At 49.4% G+C, this 20,995-nt stretch overlaps 1 protein-coding gene across 1 annotated transcript in view; it reads right to left on the bottom strand.

Annotated features, from left to right (window-relative positions):
- Nucleotides 1-1,307: 1,307 nt before the first annotated feature.
- RAB40C (RAB40C, member RAS oncogene family) overlaps nt 1,308-20,995 on the bottom strand; it is a 40,525-nt gene continuing 20,837 nt past the window's right edge. Inside the window, exons 3-7 of the mRNA XM_084763108.1 lie at nt 13,614-13,674; nt 12,821-12,881; nt 4,357-4,434; nt 3,883-4,105; nt 1,308-3,168 (exon numbers count right to left, since the gene is read on the bottom strand). Coding sequence (XP_084619234.1) covers nt 2,888-3,168; nt 3,883-4,105; nt 4,357-4,434; nt 12,821-12,881; nt 13,614-13,674 — 704 coding nt within the window. The 3' untranslated portion in view covers nt 1,308-2,887. The remainder of the gene's footprint in view (nt 3,169-3,882; nt 4,106-4,356; nt 4,435-12,820; nt 12,882-13,613; nt 13,675-20,995) is intronic.

Here is a 20,995-nt window from a genome sequence, read left to right as displayed (position 1 = left end):
GATGGAGGCCAACCCAGGGCGCTACACAGCAGATTCCAGGCCAGTTTGACTAGGTAAGGACACAGTGACCTCCCTGTTAGGCTTTGGCATCTCACCAGCTGACGGCACAACTCAGCAGGATTTGTCCTCTCAGACACACCTGTTTCTCTAAAACTAGGCTCCTGGCTTCTAGGCATGGTCTATGCTACTCAGTTCAAATGGGCAAGGCGGATACAAAAGAAATAAGGCTATAGATCTGGGTGGAAACATGACCCACGTGCACTGGCCACAGCCAGCCTCACAGCAGTCACTGCCACACAGTATAGACAAGGGCAGAGAAGCCATGGAACTGACCACACATAGGGCCGGATATGTGGCTGTCTCAAGGGATGGCCAAGTGCATCTTTCAAAGAGCAGGCATCCTAGATGTTGCTCAGGGATCTAAGTACATTCAAGCCTTGCCCTAACAACCCACCACGAGGGCCAGCATCCATTCTTTAACTGGACTAGAGGCTCCACTACTGTGGGGGAGGGCAGGGAGATCAAAGCTGGTGGCAAGACAAAGGCCCTGCCTGGAATCTGCCTTTCCAAACCCTCTCTGTGGCTCCAGAGGTCCCCAGGGAGTGGCTTTCTCAGAGACAGGAAGGAAAAAGTCTGTGTGACCCTCTGTCTGACCTCCTGACCCAGGAGGCAGGGTAATAAGAGCCTGGTCTGGTCAGGAGATCAAGAGATGGCTACCAGGCGCCTGAGTCTGCTGCCTTACAAAAGAGCTGTGGGTGAGCCAGCTCCTGGTGATGAGGGGGCAGGGATCGTCAGGCCACAGGCCCAGGATGCGCCTAAGGAAAAGGGCAGGTGGCACCTAAGGCAGAGGCCACTTTTAGAGTGAAGAACTGCACTGTCCTGTTCCACTCAGCTTTGCCTTCCAGTGTATCAAACATAACCTTGGTTGAGCAGGGCCCCGCAGAGCCTATAACCAGCTAGGTGTTTTCCTGCTAAAGGTAGCAGCTCCAGGTCCCACTTGCAGATGTCCTTGAAGCTGTGGTGAACTATGTGAGATGGTCTGCCATGGACGGACTATGAGTAAAGACTCTGTGAATGGTTAGGCTGCCTGGTGCTAGACCCCAGGAAACAGTGTGGCTTGTAACCAGGCCTGGCTGCTTGGTGGCTGGGAATGTGAACCCAGAATGGATGGCTGTAGGTCAGCAGGGTCAGCTGCTGCGGAGGAGTTAACAAAGCCTGGGATCATTGTGGCAGGCACAAAGCGGCGCTGGCTCCTGCCAGACACCCCTTACCACCCCCACAAACCACAACCAAAGAAAGACATGAGCTCACTGCTGAAGTACATTTACTGTACAAAGAAGTAAGAACAAAGACCCAGGAATGGTGGAGTCCACAGCAGCAAGGGTAGTGTTGATGGTGTGCACGCAGGCCAATCCCGGTCCTCAAAGGCTATACCATTCTATTGGCGATTCCAGAGAAAAGGTCTCTGTCAACAGCAACAGGACTGGTGGGGAAAGGTGATGCTTGATTGTATCCAGCCTCTGGGCCAGGGTCCCAGGGGCTGCTGCTTATCAGGCAGTTCCCACAACCAGAGCCCTGTCCCTACAGGCATTAACCCAATCTCCCAGAACAGCAGGCTGGCGCAGCGTCTACCGGTGCCCTAGTAACACCCGTGGCAAGATGGTCTTAGGAAATGTGCACTAAGAAGGTCCCCAGCAAGGGGTCATGGCTCCTGCTATGGCCAGGGCCCTGAGGGCAGGAGGTAGAGTGAAGCACCAGCGTGCCTGAGGGCTGTGTCACCAGGCAAGGACAGGGGGGCAGTCACATAGGATATCCACTGGGGACAACATCCCCACAGGGGAAAAGGCCGACTAGAGCAGACTGGGGTAGGAGGAGCACTGTGGAGAAACAGTCCATGGCTTCAGAAGCTGCTCCAGCCAGTGGGTCCCTAAGGAGGGGCTTGGTGTCCAATCCTATAGTTGAGGCTGTTGTTCCAGAAAGTGTCACTAAGAAACAGGTCGAAGAGATTCCAGTGACATGAACTTATAGGCAGAAGGGCCACAACGGGCAAGGAGCAGCTACGAAACACCGGTAAGGTTGATGAGTACAAGCTGCTAGACACTGAGGTCCTAGGCCCTGTGCCCAAAGCCCAGATACTGGAGGCCACCAAGCACTTAAATCTGCAGAAAGCTTTTTAGCCTCAACCTGGAGATGCTGAGTGTATAGTAAACATCACCAAAGTGCCAGGGCACAATGGGGAGGGATGTAAGTGCGGTTCCCAGGTGCACCAACTTTCTCCTCTCCTAGGAGGTCTCAGGAACAAAACCTTGCCTATGTCCAGCATACCAACCACTTTTGACAGAAACGGAAGCTGGAGCCAAGCCTGCTGAGAAGCATCCGGAGTACACCCCGGCCATCTGTCTCCCACTGGCCTCTGAGCAACATCAACACCCAGGCAGGGTATTTATAAATCCAAAGATCATCTGGCTTCCACGCTGAAACCCTCCATCACTACTTCCTCCCTCCTTCCCTGACATCCTGAGCTTCCCCAACGGCTGATGTGGCTATGAGGGGCGTCCAGGCTTCCCTGACAGCCCTTTAAAAATGTACAAAACAGGTAAAATGTTCTCCATATAAATAAAGGGGATCCAGGCTCACTTCCAGCCTGGAGTCCAGGACTGGTTCAGGCCTGGTCCCCATAGCACCAGCAGCCCTGCTGCCTGGTCTGTGGAGCATCTTCTCTCCTGCACGCCCCTCCCTTCCACTAGCTCACATGTGGAGGAAAGCCTGGAGAGACCCAGGCAGGGTTGTGTAGCCAAGTCTTCCTGCACGCAGCAGGGCCTAGCGCCTGGCCAGGAGTGCTCCAGCGTAAGCCCCGAGTCTGAACAGGCGGAACCCACAGGTCCCGCTAGGAGATCTTGCAGTTGCTCCGAGAGCAGTTCTGAGGTGGGCTCTGGGGGGGACGGATGGACTTGGACCTCTTAAGGCTGTTGCCCTTGCTGCCACTGCCCCCGGCCCCACTTGCCAGGGAGTAGGAGCGGCCGTGCATCATGACAGCGTTCATGCCGTTGGCCATGGAAAAGGACTTGAGGTGGCTCTTGATGGTGACAGGTAGTGGGAGCTTGTCAATGAGGTGCACAGGGGTACAGGAGACAATGGCACGGCAGCAGAGGTCCTGCAGGCTGAAGACTGTGAGGGGAGGGTAAGATGGAGGGGGGAACAGACAGATAATGAGGTTTTGTTAGGGGAGCTACATGCCCCTCACAACTCCCTGTAAAGCCTGGCTGAGTCTTAAAATTCCTGGTGGCTTCACCAGCTCAGGGATCCTGGATGCCCCACTATCTGTCCCCTGGGTGGCTCCCATCTCCTGCCTCCTTAGTGCAAACTACAGAGTGGTGCTGGGAGAGGCCAGTCTGCCCAGCTTGCTCTAAAGAGACTGGGGGTGGGTGAGGAGGCAGACTACCTTTGAAATGCAGCCCTCACTATAGCTCTGGTTGGAGGTTAACTTAGTCTTTTGGCCCAAGAGAGGGGCTTGGTTACCCTGTTCTCCTCTGTGGCTCCATCGTAGGGCGACGCTGTGCCTAGCAGTGAACCTTATTAGAAAGTACCCCGAGAGTATGGCTGTCAAAATGGAGGCTTGTGATCAAGTGCTTGGCATGGACAATAATACAGACATTGCCGAGCTCACAAACTGCTTCTGTGGCTACAGCTGCGGAGGTGCAGCCCCGAGCTCTGCTCTCAAAGCGTGGCAAGGAAAGAATTGACTTGCTCTAGGTCTGGGCAGGCAGTCCAGGTGCCTGCAGCTCTTAGGAGACCACCTACACTCCAGCCCCACTATCAATGCCTGCAGCTCCACCATCGGCCCCGTAACTCTACCAGCTAACATCGTAAGCCTCACCCCACCTCGATTGGGCCTCCAGATCTTCTCCATGCCATGGCGCATGAGGACGATACGGGAGAGCTCAGTGAAGGACTCAATGACGTTGAAGTTGCACAAGGGGCTGACTTCGAAGAAGGTCATGCAGTTCTTCTCTGCATAGGCTCGGGCCTGCTCCGTTGGTACTTGCCGCTTGAAGGCCAAGTGCAGCCGGTTCCCAACCAGGATACGGGGAACACCAGGTGCGTGCTTAGGAGGAGTTCAGAACTCAGCAGAGTTACAGTCACACGCCCCTGCACTGCCCCCCCCCCCCCGGGGCCATAGGCAGGGCTTCCAGGGCCTGCCTTCTGCAAATGGAGCAAGTGCAGGAAGGTCTGGATAGAACCAGGTAAACCTGGTATCCAGTTTACTGCTGAACAACACTCCCAGAGGAAGGAAGGCACCCCAATCACAGCTTGGTGCCTACCATCTCCCCTGGAGGGGCACAAACCCACACTCACCTCATCGATCTCTTTGATCCACCGGTCAATGCCATCAAAGGACCAGCGGTTGGTGATGTCATACACCAGGAGGATTCCCTGCGAATGGGATGGAAGGAGGTTACCCCATAGGCATGTTTGGGCCCATTCCCAGGAGAAACTTACTGGATGGAAGTTGTCACAATTCCTAGGCAGGACTAGGAATATGGCCTAGAAGACTTTATAGATCCTGAGCATGGCCATAACCTGCAGGAGAGAAATGTACCTGCCATCCAACAGGAGAGCAGCAGGAGGGGACCTTCGTGGAGTCAAACGGCCCAGCCCACAAATGCTATCCTATCCATCCCCCGAGTTCTGCTGGGGCAGAACTGACTCTAACAATTTTTAAAATGCAGGCCAGTCACAGGCAGTCCTCTGAAAGCATTCGAAAGTCACACAGGCTAAGCTTTGGTCGGGGGAGGGGTGTGAAGAGCCACAGAACTCACTAGAGAGCCAAGCATGCTGGAAGTCTGTACTTCAGCAAAGTCCGCCCTGGGGGCACCTGGGGCTGAATGGAGGCAGCTCTGAGTGTCCTAACTCCAAACCTGTACAGCAGGATGTCAGTCACTCAAGGAGCAGGAGTCAGTGAGAGCTGCTCTAGTCAGGCTATGCAGGATTTGCTACAGGGCCTTTCCTGCCACATCCCTTAGAGACCAATTACTGGGAGCTCAGCTTTGGGCTGTCTCCATCTGCCTCAAACATCCCAGCGGGGCCACTATCCAGCAGGGGCGATGTTGAGCACACTGCAAATCTGCCTCTCATTCTGAGTTGACTTTGAATGAGGTTCAGCAGAGTCCACCTATGGAATTACTCACTCCTCTTTCCACAGGTTCTCAGACAGGGAGGTCAGAGAAGGGGGAAAGAGAAAGGGAAAGATGGGAACAGGAGGAGGGTAGCAGAAATGCCATTTCTGAAAAACTCAGGATTGCGTAGGTCTTGCAGAGACAAAGGCATCTTACCCAGAGGTGGGTAGCAGGCCTGGCTCAAGCATTAAATCTCATTAAAAATGAAATTACAGTGCTTGCTTCGGCAGCACATATACTAAAATTGGAACGATACAGAGAAGATTAGCATGGCCCCTGCGCAAGGATGACACGCAAATTTGTGAAGCGTTCCATATTTTTTAAAGACTCACGCTTCTCTCAAAAAAAAAAAAATGAAATTACATTAGCCAGGCATGGTGGCGCACACCTTTAATCCCAGCACTTGGGAGGCAGAGGCAGGCAGATCGCTGTGAGTTCAAGGCCAGCCTGGTCTACAAAGTGAGTCCAGGTCAGGCAGAGCTGTTACACAGAAACCCTGTCTCAAAAAACCAAAAAAAGAAAATATAAAAATGAGAGTGCACACAACAGATATGGATATGGAGAGAAGAGAAGGGGAAAGGAGTTAGAGCCTCAATGAGCCATGAGGAGAGAGAGGGAGGGAGGGGGGAGGGAGGGAGAGAGAGGGAAAAGGGACACCCTTAGAGAAAGTGCAAGAGAGAGAAGTGCAGGAGTGAGAGAGCGACAAGGTGACACGTTGGCCCTTTTATAATCTGGCACAAACCTGGTGGTGGCAGAGATGACATCACAGGTTGGCAGGCAGCCTGGAGGCAGGCTTGTGAAGCTGTTTATATGCTAACAGTTGGGAGGAACAAAATATTTTTCTTTTTTTGAGACAAGGTTTCTCTGTGTAGCCTTGGCTGTCCTGGACTCACTTTGTAGCCAGGCTGGCCTCGAACTTACAGCGATCCACCTGCCTCTGCCTCCTCCCAAGTGCTGGGATTAAAGGCGTGCGCCACCACCACCCGGCATTCTTTTTTTTCTTTTTTGGTTTTAAAGATTTATTTATTTATTTATTATACAGTGTTTTGCCTGCATGTACACCAGCAGAGGGCACCAGATCTCATTATAGATGGTTGTGAGCTACCATGTGGTTGCTGGGAATTGAACTCAGGACCTGTGGAAGAGCAAGCAGTGCTCTTAACTTCTGAGCCATCTCTCCAGCCCCACAAGTCCCCAATAAAAAAGTTACCATAACAACAGAACAGTAACTAAGTAACAAAGACAAAAGCCAACCAACAATATTATAGTCCCTACTCCCTCCCAAAATGAATAAATAAGTACATATCTAGCCTGTTGCTTGGGCACAGGGAAGAAAGTTCTCATCTGTTGTGGAGGGAGGGAGGCCGAGCTTTGGAGGGGCCAGTGCCACCTATTGTGTCATACCATGTAGTAACCTGGCTCCTGAGGATTACTCAAAGGTGTGCCAAAGACCACCCTGGAGAGCTCACCTCGCACGCTTTAGCAATGAAAGTTTTCCTTTTCCCATGGGGTGAGGTAGTGTGGGGCAGACAGAATGTAGTTCAGTGGCGGAGTTGCAGCCTAGAACACCTGAGGCCCTGGATTCTAATCTTGGCACAACGTGAGTAGGCAGGAGGAAGGGAGATGGGGAGGAGACGCCCAATGGTAAGGGGCTGGAGTATTCCATCCAGAGCATGGCAAAGCAACAAAAGAACCAAAGTTCTGAGTAACTACAGCGGATCGCAGTAAATGTGCATAGTAAGTTGTCAAGTGGGAAATAGATTCCCATAGTTATGTAAACAAATGGCACATTGTACAGGAAGTTTACACAAACATCGGCAGATGGTATGAAGCTGGATGGCTTTTAATTTCCTGTTTATGCTTTACTTTCTGCTGTAACCAGCATTTGTGTTATAGTTAAAAACAAGTAAGCAGAAGGCCACCTCCTGGAAGAGGAGCTCCTATGGAGGCTGCCCTTGCCCTGGCTACCCCTCCTGGCCAAAGCATTCCCAGCTTTGCTCTCAGAGTCATCTGGATGAACTGCAGGCAAGACAGCGGAGAAGCAAAACGAAGTTCGTTCTTACTAGCCTCCAAGCCACCAACTGTGTCTCAGAGAGAAAAGACGAAAGACAGAAAGGCTGTCCTACACATCCTGCCCTTCTAATGACAAAATCGGATAATGCTGATTTTTAGACCACTTATATGCCAAGACATGGACGCAAGCTCCCCTTTCTGGTGACCTGCTCCAACCAGGAATGACTGTAGAGTAACTGAGACCCTGAAGTCTCCCAGGAACTCACTATGTAGACCCTTGCAGTGTCTTCTAGATTTTCCTGTAATGTGACAAGATCTTGTCAGCACATGAGAGCTCAGCGAGCCCCTCCTGAACAGCAGGTGGCACTCTACACACATCTATTTAACTGGTCTTAGCATTTGTATCTTATTGTGACAAACATTTGGGCTGCCTCTGCATGTGTACACTGTGTTCAGCTTAACATATACATTTGGGAAGTGGGACTAGGCCTAAGAGTAGTTTCCTTACTGTTACAACTATTACTGTTGTTTTGTTTGGTTTTTCGAGACAGGGTTTCTCTATGTAGCCTTGGCTGTCCTGGACTCACTTTGTAGACCAGGCTGTCCTCGAACTCAGAGATCCACCTGCCTCTGCCTCCTGAGTGCTGGGATTAAAGAGGTGTGCCTCAGCACCCAGCACTAACTACTGTTGTTTTCTTTTGACACAGGGTCTCACTATATATACACCTGGCTGTTCTAGAACTCCCTATATAGACAGGTTAGCCTTGAACTACTAGGATTACAGGTATTCACTGTAGTGCCCATTTTTTAAATGGGTGCTAGGAACTGAACTCAGGGTCTTATGCCTACATGGTAAGCACTACCTACTGAGCCATGTCCCTACTACTTAATTTATATATCAGAAAATGTATGAGTTGAGACAAGGACACTGATGAGTTTTGGACAAAAAAATGCACCCAACCCATACAAACACCATATAGTTGAGATGTGGAGTGCCTTGTGTGTGGGTGTGTTAACGTCAGATGACTTCCTCGATCACCTTCTGCTGTGTGTGTGTGTGTGTGTGTGTGTGTGTGTGTGTGTGTGAGAGAGAGAGAGAGAGAGAGAGAGAGAGAGAGAGAGAGAGAGAGGAGAGAAGAGAAGAGGAGAGGAGAGGAGAGAGAGGAGAGACAGACAGACAAGGACTCTTACTGAACCTGGAGCTTGACAACTTGGCTAGACCTGCTGGCCAGTAAGTTTCTGGAATCTTCCTGTCCCTTCCTCCCCAGCACTGGGAATCCACACTCTGGTCTTCATGCTTCTGTGGTCAACACTTTACAGGCTGAACCGTCTCCCTGGCACTCTAAAGTACCTTTGAAAAATAAAAACTGGGCATTTAATCTCAGCACTCAGGAGGCAGAGGTAGACAGATCTCCATGAATTTGAGGCCAGCCTCACCTACACATCAAGCTCCAGGCCCGTCAGGACTACATACTAAGACTCTGTCTTATGCTGTCTCAAAACAACCACCAACCAACCAACAACCCTCCAGATTAAGCTGGGCCTGCTGGCACATGCTTATAAATCAGCACTTGGGAGGCCGCGGTTGAACTGCTTTGGGACCAAGGCCAGCTGGTGTTACATAGTGAGACCCTGTCAGAAAGAAGGAAAGAAAAGAGAAAAAGAAAAAAGGAAAAAGGCCCATCCTGGTTACACACACCTGTTATCCTATCACCTAAAAGGTAAAGGCAGGAAGAGCAGCTCAAGGCTAGTCTCAGCTGCGTAGTTAAAGATCAACCTGGACCAATACCCTGTCTCAAAAATAAATACACAGAGCTGGGAGATGGCTGCTGCTGCCGAGCCTCACAACCTGAACCTGATCTCTGAGCTCCACATGGTGGAGGAAGAAGAGGATGGACTCCCAGAACTCGTCTTCTGACCTCCCCTTATTCACTCTCCCCTAAAATAAATAAATGTAAACAAATAAGCATTTAACACACACACACGAGAGAGAGAGAGAGAGAGAGAGAGAGAGAGAGAGAGAGACAGAGACACTATGAGTATCTGTGATCTGTGTTATTCTAACTCCCAAAGTAGAACTGGAGTTAAATCCTCCTGTCCGTCTACCTCACATACCCTGGTGTTGTCTCTCTCATACCTGCCAGATGCCAAGTGGCATGCTGGTGTCCTCAGCTATGACCTATTAGCATGTATCCTCTACTACTTCACGAAGAAACACCTCCATGTAAACAAATCCACTTCTGCCCTTAAAGGACAGAGACAGAGCATCTGACCACATACTTCTGATCTAAGGGAAATGAGCCAAGCCCAGCTGGACAGCGCCTCCTGCTGGCACTGGTGTGGCCCTACCAGCAGACACTATCAGGCCTGTCTTATCACCTCCATATACCAAGCCAGAGAGACCCAGGAGGCAGCACAGATCTACAGAAATTAAAACGCCACCTCAGGATTCAACCATAAAAACATTTGAGCTTGGCCACTGGTGAGGTATAAATGGATTTAGCAACAGCCACAATACAATGTGACAAGTAACAAAATCAAGTGCGAGGCCACTGGCCTTTGACTGTGCTATGTGTAAGACCCAGACCCTGAGGGACTCAGACGGCCTTGTTGGGTTGACAAAGGGAAGGAGAGCAGGAAAACATGTCCTGTTAAGATAGTTTGTCCTGTTTGAGGTGGCACATTTATGTAGGAAGCCACCATCTCATTGCTAGTGTTCCTACGTATAATGCAGGGGCTTGCACTAAGGGCAAAGCCACAGGAATGAGCCTGGTACTCCAGATACAAGCTAAGATTTGTGTGCAGGGTATGTTCTTAGATCCTCTCAGCCAGGAGACAGACACTAAGAACCTACCAGAAGAAACAGGCCGAGTAGAAAGAGAACCAGTGGTGCTAGATGCTGTGGAAAGGATTCAAAATCAATGACATAAACAACACTGCTTTCTGAAAAACTTGAACTGGCATAGACAGTCCCGTCCCACCCCATCCGCCACCCGCCCCCAGCTGAGGACCGAGACAGAGTCCTGAAGTGCATGTTTTCAGTTCCCATGTACTGAGCAGATGCGGCTGGCTGATCAGTTTCTTGCTACATCCACCTCCATTCCTCTTGGCTTTCTTGTTGCACAGCACCAAACCCTGTCAGGCTATTTTTGAGCAGCCATTCTCATTTTCCCCCAATAACCTTTTAGCGTTGTAACCAATAAGATAACCACCCCCTCATATTCTTGCAAACTTATTTTTTGGTAAATTTTTTTTTAGATTTATTTTATGTGTATGAATGCCTTATCTGTGTGTATGGCTGTGCTCTGGTGCCCATCAGAGTCAGAGAGGACTTTGGATCCCTTGGAATTTGAGTTAAGGATGGTTGAGTCATCATATGGATGCTGAGAATCAAACCCAGGTTCCCTGCAAAAGCAACAAGTGCTTTTAATCACCGGAGCATCTCCCTAGCCTCTTTTTTATTTTTAATTTCAGAATCTGAAGGCACTACTAAGCAAAAGGAAGGCAATATGTTATGTCCACAAATGTAGGCCTTGCAAGATGGCTGAGCAGGTGAAGGCCCTTGTTGCCAAGGCTGATGGCCTAAGTTGGATGCCTGGAGGAAGCTGACTCCCACAGGCTGTCCACTGAGCCCCACACTCTCGCCTTCTTAAGTGCTGTTCTGTCTCTCTCTCTCTCTCTCTCTCTCTCTCTCTCTCTCTCTTTCTCTCTCTCTCTCTTCTCAATGCAAAAGAAAAAAGAAAAAAAATGTAGATGTAAAACATATTCATCATTCCCCTTTTATAAGGAAATGGGGGGCCGGGTGTGATGGCGCACACCTTTAATCCCAGCACTTGGGAGGTAGAGGCAGGTGGGTCGCTATGAGTTCGAGGCCAGCCTGGTCTACAAAGTAAGTCCAGGACAGCCAAGGCTACACAGAGAAACCCTGTCTCAAAGAGAGTAAAAGAAAAGAAAAGAAGGCAGAGAATGGTGCCTCCTGTATGTAACTCCAGCAGTTGAGAGGCAGAAGGAGGGTCCTGCGGAGTTTGAGACTCATTTGATCCTGTCTCAAAAATCAGGGAGAGGATTGCAGAAATGGGCTAGTGGCTAAGAGCATGGACTGGCTCCAAAGGACTCAGATTTGATTCCCAGCAGCCCCTGAGCAGCTCAGACCCACGTCTAACTCCAGTCCCAGGGGATCTGAGGCCTTCTTCTAACCTCCGTGGCTACCAAGCACTCGTGTGGTGCACAGTCACACACTCAGGCAAACACCCACTCACATAAATACTTTTTTTTTTTTCGAGACAAGGTTTCTCTGTGTAGCCTTGGCTGTCCTAGACTTGCTCTGTAGACCGCGCTGTCCTTAAACTCACAGTGATCGCCTACCTCTTCCTCCCAAGTGCTGGGATTAAAGGCGTGTGCCACCACCGCCCAGCATAAATACATTTTTAAGAAAAGAGAAGTGAAGAGGGGCCTGCAGAGTTCACCCTTAGCCCCATGCTCCTCACTCTTCCATCTTTCTCTGAAAGGACCTAGAGCTCAGACTATGCTTCTGCCTCAGGGGCTGCCCCTTTGTTCCCAAGGCTGTTCCTGGCTGTCTAGAAGTAGGGTCTGAGCCTGGGGGGCATGAGGGGATGCTCTGGCTCTTCCAGAAGTCTGGGGTGCATCAAAATGGAATTGAGCTTTCATTTACACCCTCAATGTGGAAGCAGCACAGGGTCTAAAGCAGTTTTCCTCACACAGGTCTTAACTACTGCCCCATCTTCTGTTTTCAGTGGGATAAAAGAGAGTATCTGGAGCTGGAGAGATGGCTCAGCGGTTAAGAGCACTGACTGCTCTTCCAGAGGTCCTGAGTTCAATTCCCAGCAACCACATGGGGCTCACAACCATCTATAATGAGATCTGATGCCCTCTTCTGGCCTGTACGTGTACATGCAGGCAATACATTTATATATAATAAATCAATAAATCTTTAAAAAAAAAAAAGGCTATCTGAAAGCATGTAAGGATCCCAGGGACAGGGAAAAGCTATCCATACCATGCATGGTGCTGTGAATGCATGGTGCTCTTCTACAGGAAGACAAGATCCCACAGCCTATTTCCTGTCCAGACAATCAGCTAGAGCCCATCTTTCACATTCGCAGGCTGTCATCAGCCCAGGTCACCTTCATATCCAGCCACACCTTTTAGGGATGCACAACTTGTGTAGGAGGGAGATGTGGTGAGGGACCTTTGGTTTTAGTTGCACTCTAACAGCTTAGAGAGTGCACTGTAGCGGCTAAGCTCACATCCGGAGGCACCACGAGAACAGCAAGGACTCCTACAGGGGCACCAGAGGCAGACTCAGTTGCCTCCCACGTAGGCAGCCTGGAACTGGAGGCTCCAAAGCTCTGGACATCTTTCCTATACAGTTGGGCTTTGGAGACCTGACGTCCAGATGTTAACATACTTGGGAGAAAAGGGCCAAGGAGGCAGCTCAGTAGCGAAACCCTCATCTCTCATGTACAGGGCCCAGAGCTCAATCCCCAGCACTGTAGGAAAACAGAACGCATCAAAGGGAGTAGAGTGCATAGGGAGCTGGCAGGGCAGCGATCAGGTTCAGAAAGAATCAGGAGAGGCACCTACCGAACAACACACAGTGTTGGTCTTACCTGCGCTCCCCTGGAGTAGGACCTGAAGATGGTGCAGAACCTGCCCTGGCCCGACGTGTCCCTGAAACACACAGGGAGGGTCAGCAGCTCGGACACGAAGTCCCAGGATGAGAGGCGCAGTCACACCCTCTCCCCGCCCCCCAATTTTTGAGACAGAGTCTGAAATTTGCTACGTAGACTATACTGGCCTTGAACTCGGACTTTTAAAAAAAATGTACATTGGTGTTTTAACTGCATGTATATGTGAGGGTGCTGTATCCCTGGAACAGGAGTCACAGACAGTTATGAGCTGCCATGTGAGTGCTGGGAATTGAATCCAGATCCTCTAGACAAGCATCCACTGAGCCATCTCTCTAGCCCTTCACAGACATCTCTGCCCGCCTCTGCCTCCTGGCTACTGGTATTAAAGGCATGTGTACAGCTGGTTCCTTTTTGATTTTTAGTTTTATGTGTTTGAGCAATACATTCATGCCCAATGCCCATAAGGGACCTGAAGAGGGTGTAAGATCCACTGGAAATGGAATTACAGATGGCTATAAGCTGCCAGATGGATGCTGGATCTGAACCTGGGTCCTCTCAAAGATAGCAGCAAGAGCTCTTATTAATCTCTGAGCATCTTTCCATCCCCATGGAAACAGGTTTTATGAGTCAAATTGGAGGAGGCTTTAAGACAAAACATCCTGGACTTTTTGTTTTGCTCGTTGTGCAGTTTGAACAGAGTCTGTTTAAATGGTTACTGCAGATACGGTACATCCTCACTTGGCTTCCATGCCCCATGAGACCACCAACCCACCAGAGCTCCAGCTTGACACGCCGTCCGTCCAGTAGGATGGTGGTAGTCTTATAGTCGATTCCTGTGAGGAAGCAGAGGGTGAGAGTGTCCATCAGCAACTGGCTTCACTGTGAGGTCCTCCTGCCCAAGTCTGTATTGCAAAGCAGAAAAGAAAAAAAATAAACCCTTCCTCAAATCCCACAATGCCCCTGAGGAAGCAGCAGCAGGAGGAGGGTGCTCACAGACTTCAGCTATGGCTTTCTCAGGGCACAAGCCTAGCTCATGTTGTATGGCAGTCATAGCAAGGCAGACGCCCAGGTCAGATGGGACATCAGAGGCACTCAGGCCATACCAGTCTCTCTAAAGGCTATGGGCGTGGAGAGAAATGGCTCGCTCCCACTGTGATGTGACCTTCCTACAGTTGAACTCTCAAAGAATAATGTGCCTCCTAATTCTTGGATTCATCACAGTTCTCGGGTACCAATGCAGCATCAAGAGGAAGGTATTTACTTAGGGTTTTTATGTTTGTTTGCTTGCTTTGAGAAAGGGTCTCTGTGTAACAGCTCTGACTGTCCTGGACTCACTCTGTAGACCCGGCTGGCCTTGAACTCACAGAGATCTTCCTGCCTCTGCCTTCGAGTACTGGGATTAAAGGCGTGCGCCACCACGCCCATCTGAGACATCAGCTTCTTACTTTTCATATACAATACTTGCAAGCCAGGTGTGATGACACACATCTGTAATTCACCATGTGGGAAGCAGATGCTCTAGAAGCCAAGGGTCATCTTTATCTGCATAGTAAATTCAAGGCTGCCTAACCTACAGGAAACCCCATCTAAAACAGAACAAAATTAACTTTGTTCCAAGAGGACTTGGAAATGAGCATTTGAACATGTATAGTTACCACTCACAGAATGTGGTGCGCAAGCACACCTGCACACCCACTGCACATCCTGCTGAGCGTGTGGGTGTTGATGTCTGTGTGCCCACATCCCTGCATATCTCTGCATCCTCGTCAGGCATCAGGAGCTTTATTTTCTGCCTGATCAACTAGTAACTGCATCCAAACTTAGTTAAAGGACACTACAGCGCAATGAAAAATTGCAACATACAGAACAAAAGAAAACATTTGCAAATTATACCTATGGTTCTATAAAGAACTCCTTAAACTGAATAATAAAACAACTCAATTCAAAAACGGGCAAAACCTTATCCCAACAAAAGACATAGACAGCAATAGTCAACAAGCACAAGAAACTGGGAGGCACTAGGCAGCCATCAGGAAGCCAAATCAGAAGCCTGTGCTAACCACCATGTGCTGGATTAGACGGCTAGACTCAAACCCGAGAGTGAGGTATAGAACACGGGACCTTTCTATTCTCCCAGTGGGAGGGCTATAAAATAATGATTGCACAAATGTACAAATGTGTGGTATTATTGAGCTATGCACTTGGTAATTATGGTTAGGACATGGTTTTCAGTTTTTCTAGACAGCCCTGGAACTTGTTCTATAGACCAGGCTGTCCTCAAACTCACAAAAATCTATCTGCTTTTGTCTCCCAAGTGCTGAGATTAAAGGCGTGTACCACCACTACCCAGTTGAGACAGGGTTTTCTATGAAGTCTGGCTAGCTTGAAACTTGTTATGTAGCTGGCTTGAATTTGCAGCAATCCTCCTGCCTCTGACTCCACTATTTCTATGATATAAAGTAAGGGTTTTGCAAGCACACCTGCAGGACTGACAGCTAGGCCAGGTCACAGCTCTCTTGTACCCTTTCCCCACCTTTCCGTAAGCTCTGGTAGTAGTTCAATGCTGGCAACCGCAGCTTCCAAGAGAAACTTGTGAGGACACAACTGCAGTGATTTTACTTTTGTTTTAATTAATTAATTAATTAATTTTGAGGCAGAGTCTCATTATGTAGCTCTGGCTGGCCTGGAACTCACTATGTAGAACAGGCTGTCCTTGAACTAAAGAGACCTTTTATAGAGGTCTGGCGGCCTCCGCTTCCTTAGTGCTTGGATTAAAGGTGTGTACCACCACATCTTGTGCTGATTGCTGACTGGCCTCTTTGAGAACGGATCAGCAGGACCTGCAGCATAGCCTTGGCTGAGCTGGACTCCGCAGTCTCATCCCTGAGGAAAGCGACTGCCTGGCTCCCAAGCTGCCCCTAGATGGTGCTGTGGCCCCAGTCTGCCAAGAGAGCAGTACTGCAGCACAATGGCGGATACCTGGGAAGAGCTTCAAGGAGAACATGCTGTCACAGTATAAAGATGGGCCTGTTCTCAGCTGGGCTATCAAGTGGCCCCTGCCACGGACCCTGCTGACTTGTGTGACACTGAAGGGCTCCCCCAGCCAACACACCTGCCTTTCAGATTGAAACACACTTGTGGTGCTCTAACAGTAGACCTAGAGGGGCCCCAGCACCAGGAGGGCCTGGAAGTTTCTGACACGGAGATGGTTTGCAGCTCTGGGAACCAGGCCAAGCATCTCAAGAGAAGAGCTGACCCTCCTGTCAGCCACTAGCCTGCCCCCTTACACTTAACAGTTCTGTTGCACCCAGGAAATGTGGGAGTCATCAGCACTCTGGAGGCAGAGGCAGGCGGATCCCCGTGAGGTCAAGGCCAGCCTGCTCTACAAAGCTCCAGAATAACCAGGACTACATAGAGACCCTGTTTCAAAACACCAACCCAACCAGCCAAACAAACAAACAAACAAACAAAACAAAACAGCTACCAAGAACCAGTGCGATAGCACATGCTTGTAATGACAGCTTTCTGGAGGCTGGGTTCAAAGGCAGCCTGGGCTACAGTACGAGTCCTCTCAAAAAGAAAAGGAGCAGTCTAGGTATGTGGGGCTGCATAACTACACGTGAATGGAATCACAGGAACCCACCGAGCTAGACTTTGAGCTCTCATGCCAGAAAGTACAGGTACAGCCTGGTAAACCTGGGGCTTGAGGTCACAGGGGTCAGTGGCAGGGGGCTTTGTTTAAGTACCCTCTAGCAGTTTCCTTTTTTTTTTTTTTCCTCCCAAAACTGGGAAAGTGAAAAGTGCTCTCCTCACTCTGGAAAGCATCTTTACCTAGAGTTCTTGTCTTCCAGCCTGGCTGAGCTACAGGCCAAGGCTGTTTAAAAAAATGAGAGTCGGGGTCTGGAGAGATGGCTCAGCGGTTAAGAGCACTGACTGCTCTTCCAGAGGTCCTGAGCTCAATTCCCAGCAACCACATGGTGGAGCACAACCATCTATAATGTGATCTGATGTGCATAATAAATAAACAAATCAAAAGAAAAAGAAAAGGAGAGCCAATAAATAAATAAATAAACAAAAAGAAAAAGAAAAAGAGAAAATGAGAGTCCCTGGAGTTTCCTCCAGAAACATCTGGGCCTTTCTCCCTGGCTGGACCTGGATGATTTTAATGTCTTCACACCTGGTTCAGTGAGGAGGGCCTCACTGCCTCCACTGCTCATCACACAGCTCTGAGGGGCTCTACACCAAGCATCCACAGAGAGCAAAGTCCAGTAGGAGAAATGGATGCTCCAGGGTCTAATGACAGTCCGCATTAACATGTTATGCCAAGATTACCAGGGAAGGAGCCCTTGGCTGGGAAGGGTTCTAAAAGGAGCAATTATCCAAGGCTTGAGGGTAAGTAGGCTCTGAGAAGGAGGGGGCAGAGAGGTGGAGAAGTGTGGCGGAAGACGCAGAGCAGTGACCTGGAATGGGGCCTGATCCAAGCACAAGGGAGACAGCAGGCATGTGGGCACAGGCTGGCAGAGCCACCGGCAAGCTTGAGTCTGAACAGCCCTGTAAGGGGATTGGTGGGGTCGGCAGGATGCTTATCTACTCTAACACTCGACAAGCACCATTCACTTTCCCCTTCTGCCTAAAAACCGTTTTCTCTTTAATCAGCTAAGACAAGCCCCCAAAGAGGACCAGCTGTCCCCCTCAGGCCCCACTTCATCTGTGCTAAGGCTCTCTAAGCTAAGAGGTCTGCTGCTCCAGCCACTACCCAGCGAATCTGAAGCCTCACCGAGCAGCTTGGCTCTGTCCTCACAGCCCTCTAGCTCATCGGAACCCAGAGAAGTGCTGCCCCTCCCCCAAGATCTGAACACAGTTTTTAATCTTATGAGATAAACACCAAACAGGGAAACTGAAGCAAGGAGGTCATAACACGTGCTCCACTCATGAGAATAAAACCATTGGCTAAGGTCCTGGTGTGGTCAACAAGTCAGGGCCTTTGTTCTGGTTTATGAAACCAAATCTCACAAAGCTAACCTTGACCCCTGCCCAGGAGCTTGCAATGGCCAACCCTTTCCTCTAGCTGTTCTCAGGGTGCCTTCTCTGCTTAGGGATTGCTGTGGCCACCATCCTTGGTGCTGGGCGCTGCCCTTCCCTGTTTACCTTGCTCCATATGCCCAGATCCTGTCCTTCCTGACCCATACTGGCCAGAATGACTGCTAAGGTAACTGTCCAGGCTTCCCATTTTTCCCCATCAAACTTGCTTTTATGCTCTATTTTCTGGAAGATTTCCTTGACTTTTGTTTTCCTGTCTTTTCTACTATGTCCATCCATCTGTAATTTCTAGCAGCTCTTTGGGGTCTGGCTATCCCACCAACAGAGCAGGAACCTGGTCTTTGTTCTCAGCGGTGGGATGTCTGGGAGGTCTGGAGCTCTCTGGTGTTCTCAGGGTCCTTTTCAGTCTAGTTACATCTTTTCCCACACATTGATGAGTTTGGTTGTCCCTTTGCTCCCTACGAAAGCCTCTGAGATGCTGCAGAAGGCTCTGTGACTCTGGTTTGAGAACTAGGGCTTGTAGAGGAGCTGCTGGGCTGGGGGCGGCTCTGGAAGTCTCTTGACCTGACAGTTGTGCAGTGAAGAGCAGATGTGTGCTTAGGGATCCTGTCTGCCAGTAGCTGGAGCCAGGGGGTGCCAAGGTCCCACATTCAGAACAGGCTTGGGCTAAGAGGACTTTGTTATTAGCTCCTTGCTTCTCTCCACCCTCACGCACCCGGTGGTGTCTGGTGTCCCTGGCTCTATTCTCCAAGAGAATAAGCCTCCTGTGTGTCCTGGTAGAGAGAGACTTTGACATGCCAGCCTTGGAGCACCTGCTCTGAGCTCAGCAGGATCCTTGTGACTCCCCCAAACCCCCCTTATCCAGCATGGCTGCATATCCTGCTCCTAAACCAGCAGCCTCTGGTCTTACAGATTTATGGTTAGTTTTTTCATTTACTAACTTAGTGTATATGAGGGGTGGGGGCATGAGCATGTCACAGCATGCATGTGGAGGTCAGAGGACAACTTGGGGGAGGCAGTTCCCTCCTCCCACCATGTGGGTTCTAGAGATCAAATTCAGGTTGTCATGTTTAGTGGTATCCCCAACTTGCTGAGTTCCAGGCCAGCTAGAGCTACATAGACCCTGTCTCAAACAAACAACAAAAGAGGAAGGAGAATGAATGAATGAATGAATGAATGAATGAGTAAATAAATATGGAGAGCAAGCCAGGTAAGACATTTGGCACATACATGTGAATAGATGCAAACACACACATTACTAACATGAACACAAACATTGCTCTCAAAGATTCTAAACATTCCCTTGGGGCACGTGGCCCAGCAAGTTGGCTAGGCTGGCCAGCCAAGAAGCTTTTGGAATCCACCTATCTTTGCTACCCTAACCCTTCACCCCTCAGTTCTGAAGTTATAGGTGTATGCTGCCATGCCTGGCTTTTTATGTGCGTTCTTGGGATCCAAACTCAGAACCTCACGCTGTGTAGTAGGCTCTTTACCAACAGAGCCATCTCCCCAGCCCTGGGGGACATTTTCTCATCTGGGGGCAAAGACACCACTATTATATCCATGACTGCTCTGAAACTTGGGGAATGTGCTGATGCGCACAACCAAGCAAATGCCTGGCTAGGCTGCGCCCGCATCATTACATCATTACTCTTCTTGTTCTCTGTGTGTGTGTGTGTGTGTGTGTGTGTGTGAGAGAGAGAGAGAGAGAGGGAGGGAGAGAGAGAGAGAGAGACAGAGAGAGAGAATATTACTATATAGCCCAGGATAGCCTTGAACACTACCTCAATGACAGAGATGAGCCACCATGCCCAACTGTAGCCAAATATTCACATAGCTAAGACACCTATGCACACAGGTCAGCCCTGTGTACCACGACACTGCGTTATGCACACCGGAGAGTAGTCTTGTTTTCCTCAAGATTTTACCAAGAGTTGCTAGTCATGCTGGGAAAGATCATATCACCCTGTGATGTGGGCACAGATTGCATCACCTGCTCCCCTCTCAATGTCTGTAACAACTGAACCTCAGCACTTAATACAACTGATTTCTTCATCAATCACCCTTTTTCTTTGTGAACTCTTGTTTGGTTGGCTTGGTTTTCTTTTTCTTTTCTTTCTTTTTTGGATGGACGATTTTTTTTTTTTAAATTCAGATTACATCTCAATTGTTATCCCATCACTGGTTGGCTTGGTTTTCAAGGCAGGGTTTCTGTGCATAGCCCTGGCTGTTCTAGAACTCAGTGATCCACCTGTCTCTGCCTCCTGAGTGCTGGATTATAGTTGTGCTCCATTACACCTGGTCTTTTGGGAAGTGTTTTGCAGATATGTATTTAGAAACATTTAAGCTAGTGCACAGTGTATCGCTTGAATTTTGTTTCTTTTCAACACAATAAAAGATGCTACAAAGCCCTGCCTGGGAGCAGCTCTGAACCTGGTGGAACTGAGAGCCATGTCTGTAGGTTACAGCCTGAAGCTGAGGTCCTGGGATTCCCAAATCCCAACTCCCACTGCTGGTCTGTGTCCAGACTTTCAGGACGACTGCGGATAAATGGAAACAAGGAGGGCAAGCACATGTCAGCTCTAGCTTGGAGGTATGAAGGCTGTTTCAGGAGGCCAGATAAACTTCATATATGGATTCAGGCAAAGGCAATAGATGAAGTGATCAAAAACAAGTCAGTAGTTAGACACAACACATGCCTGTTCAGTAATCCCAGGAACAGGCCAGAGAGAACTACTGGGAGTTCGAGGCCAGCCTGCCTATACAGGGAGACACTATCTTGAAAACAAAACAAAACAAAACAAGGGGCTGGAAAAATGGAACACTAACTGGTCTTCCAGAGGACCAGGGTTCAATTTCTAGCACCCATATGATGGCTCGCAGCTATCTGTAAATCCAGTCTCAGGGGGCCCAACACCCTTTTGTGGCCTCTTCAACTACTGAACACACACAGTACACAGACATACTATCAGACAACACATCTCTACACCTACTTTTTTTTTTTTTAACTTTTAAGTAGGTCACTAAAGAATCAAATTTCTATAATGGGACAACTTTAAACAGTGACTTGCAGGGTTAATTATGGTCCCACATCCTTGCTCTTGGAGACCATTC

Source organism: Acomys minous, assembly GCF_964271855.1.
Source record: "Acomys minous genome assembly, chromosome: 16".
Lineage (NCBI taxonomy): Eukaryota > Metazoa > Chordata > Mammalia > Rodentia > Muridae > Acomys > Acomys minous.
The sequence above is the reverse complement of the archived record's forward strand: the minus strand, read 5'-3'. Positions and strand labels throughout refer to the sequence as shown.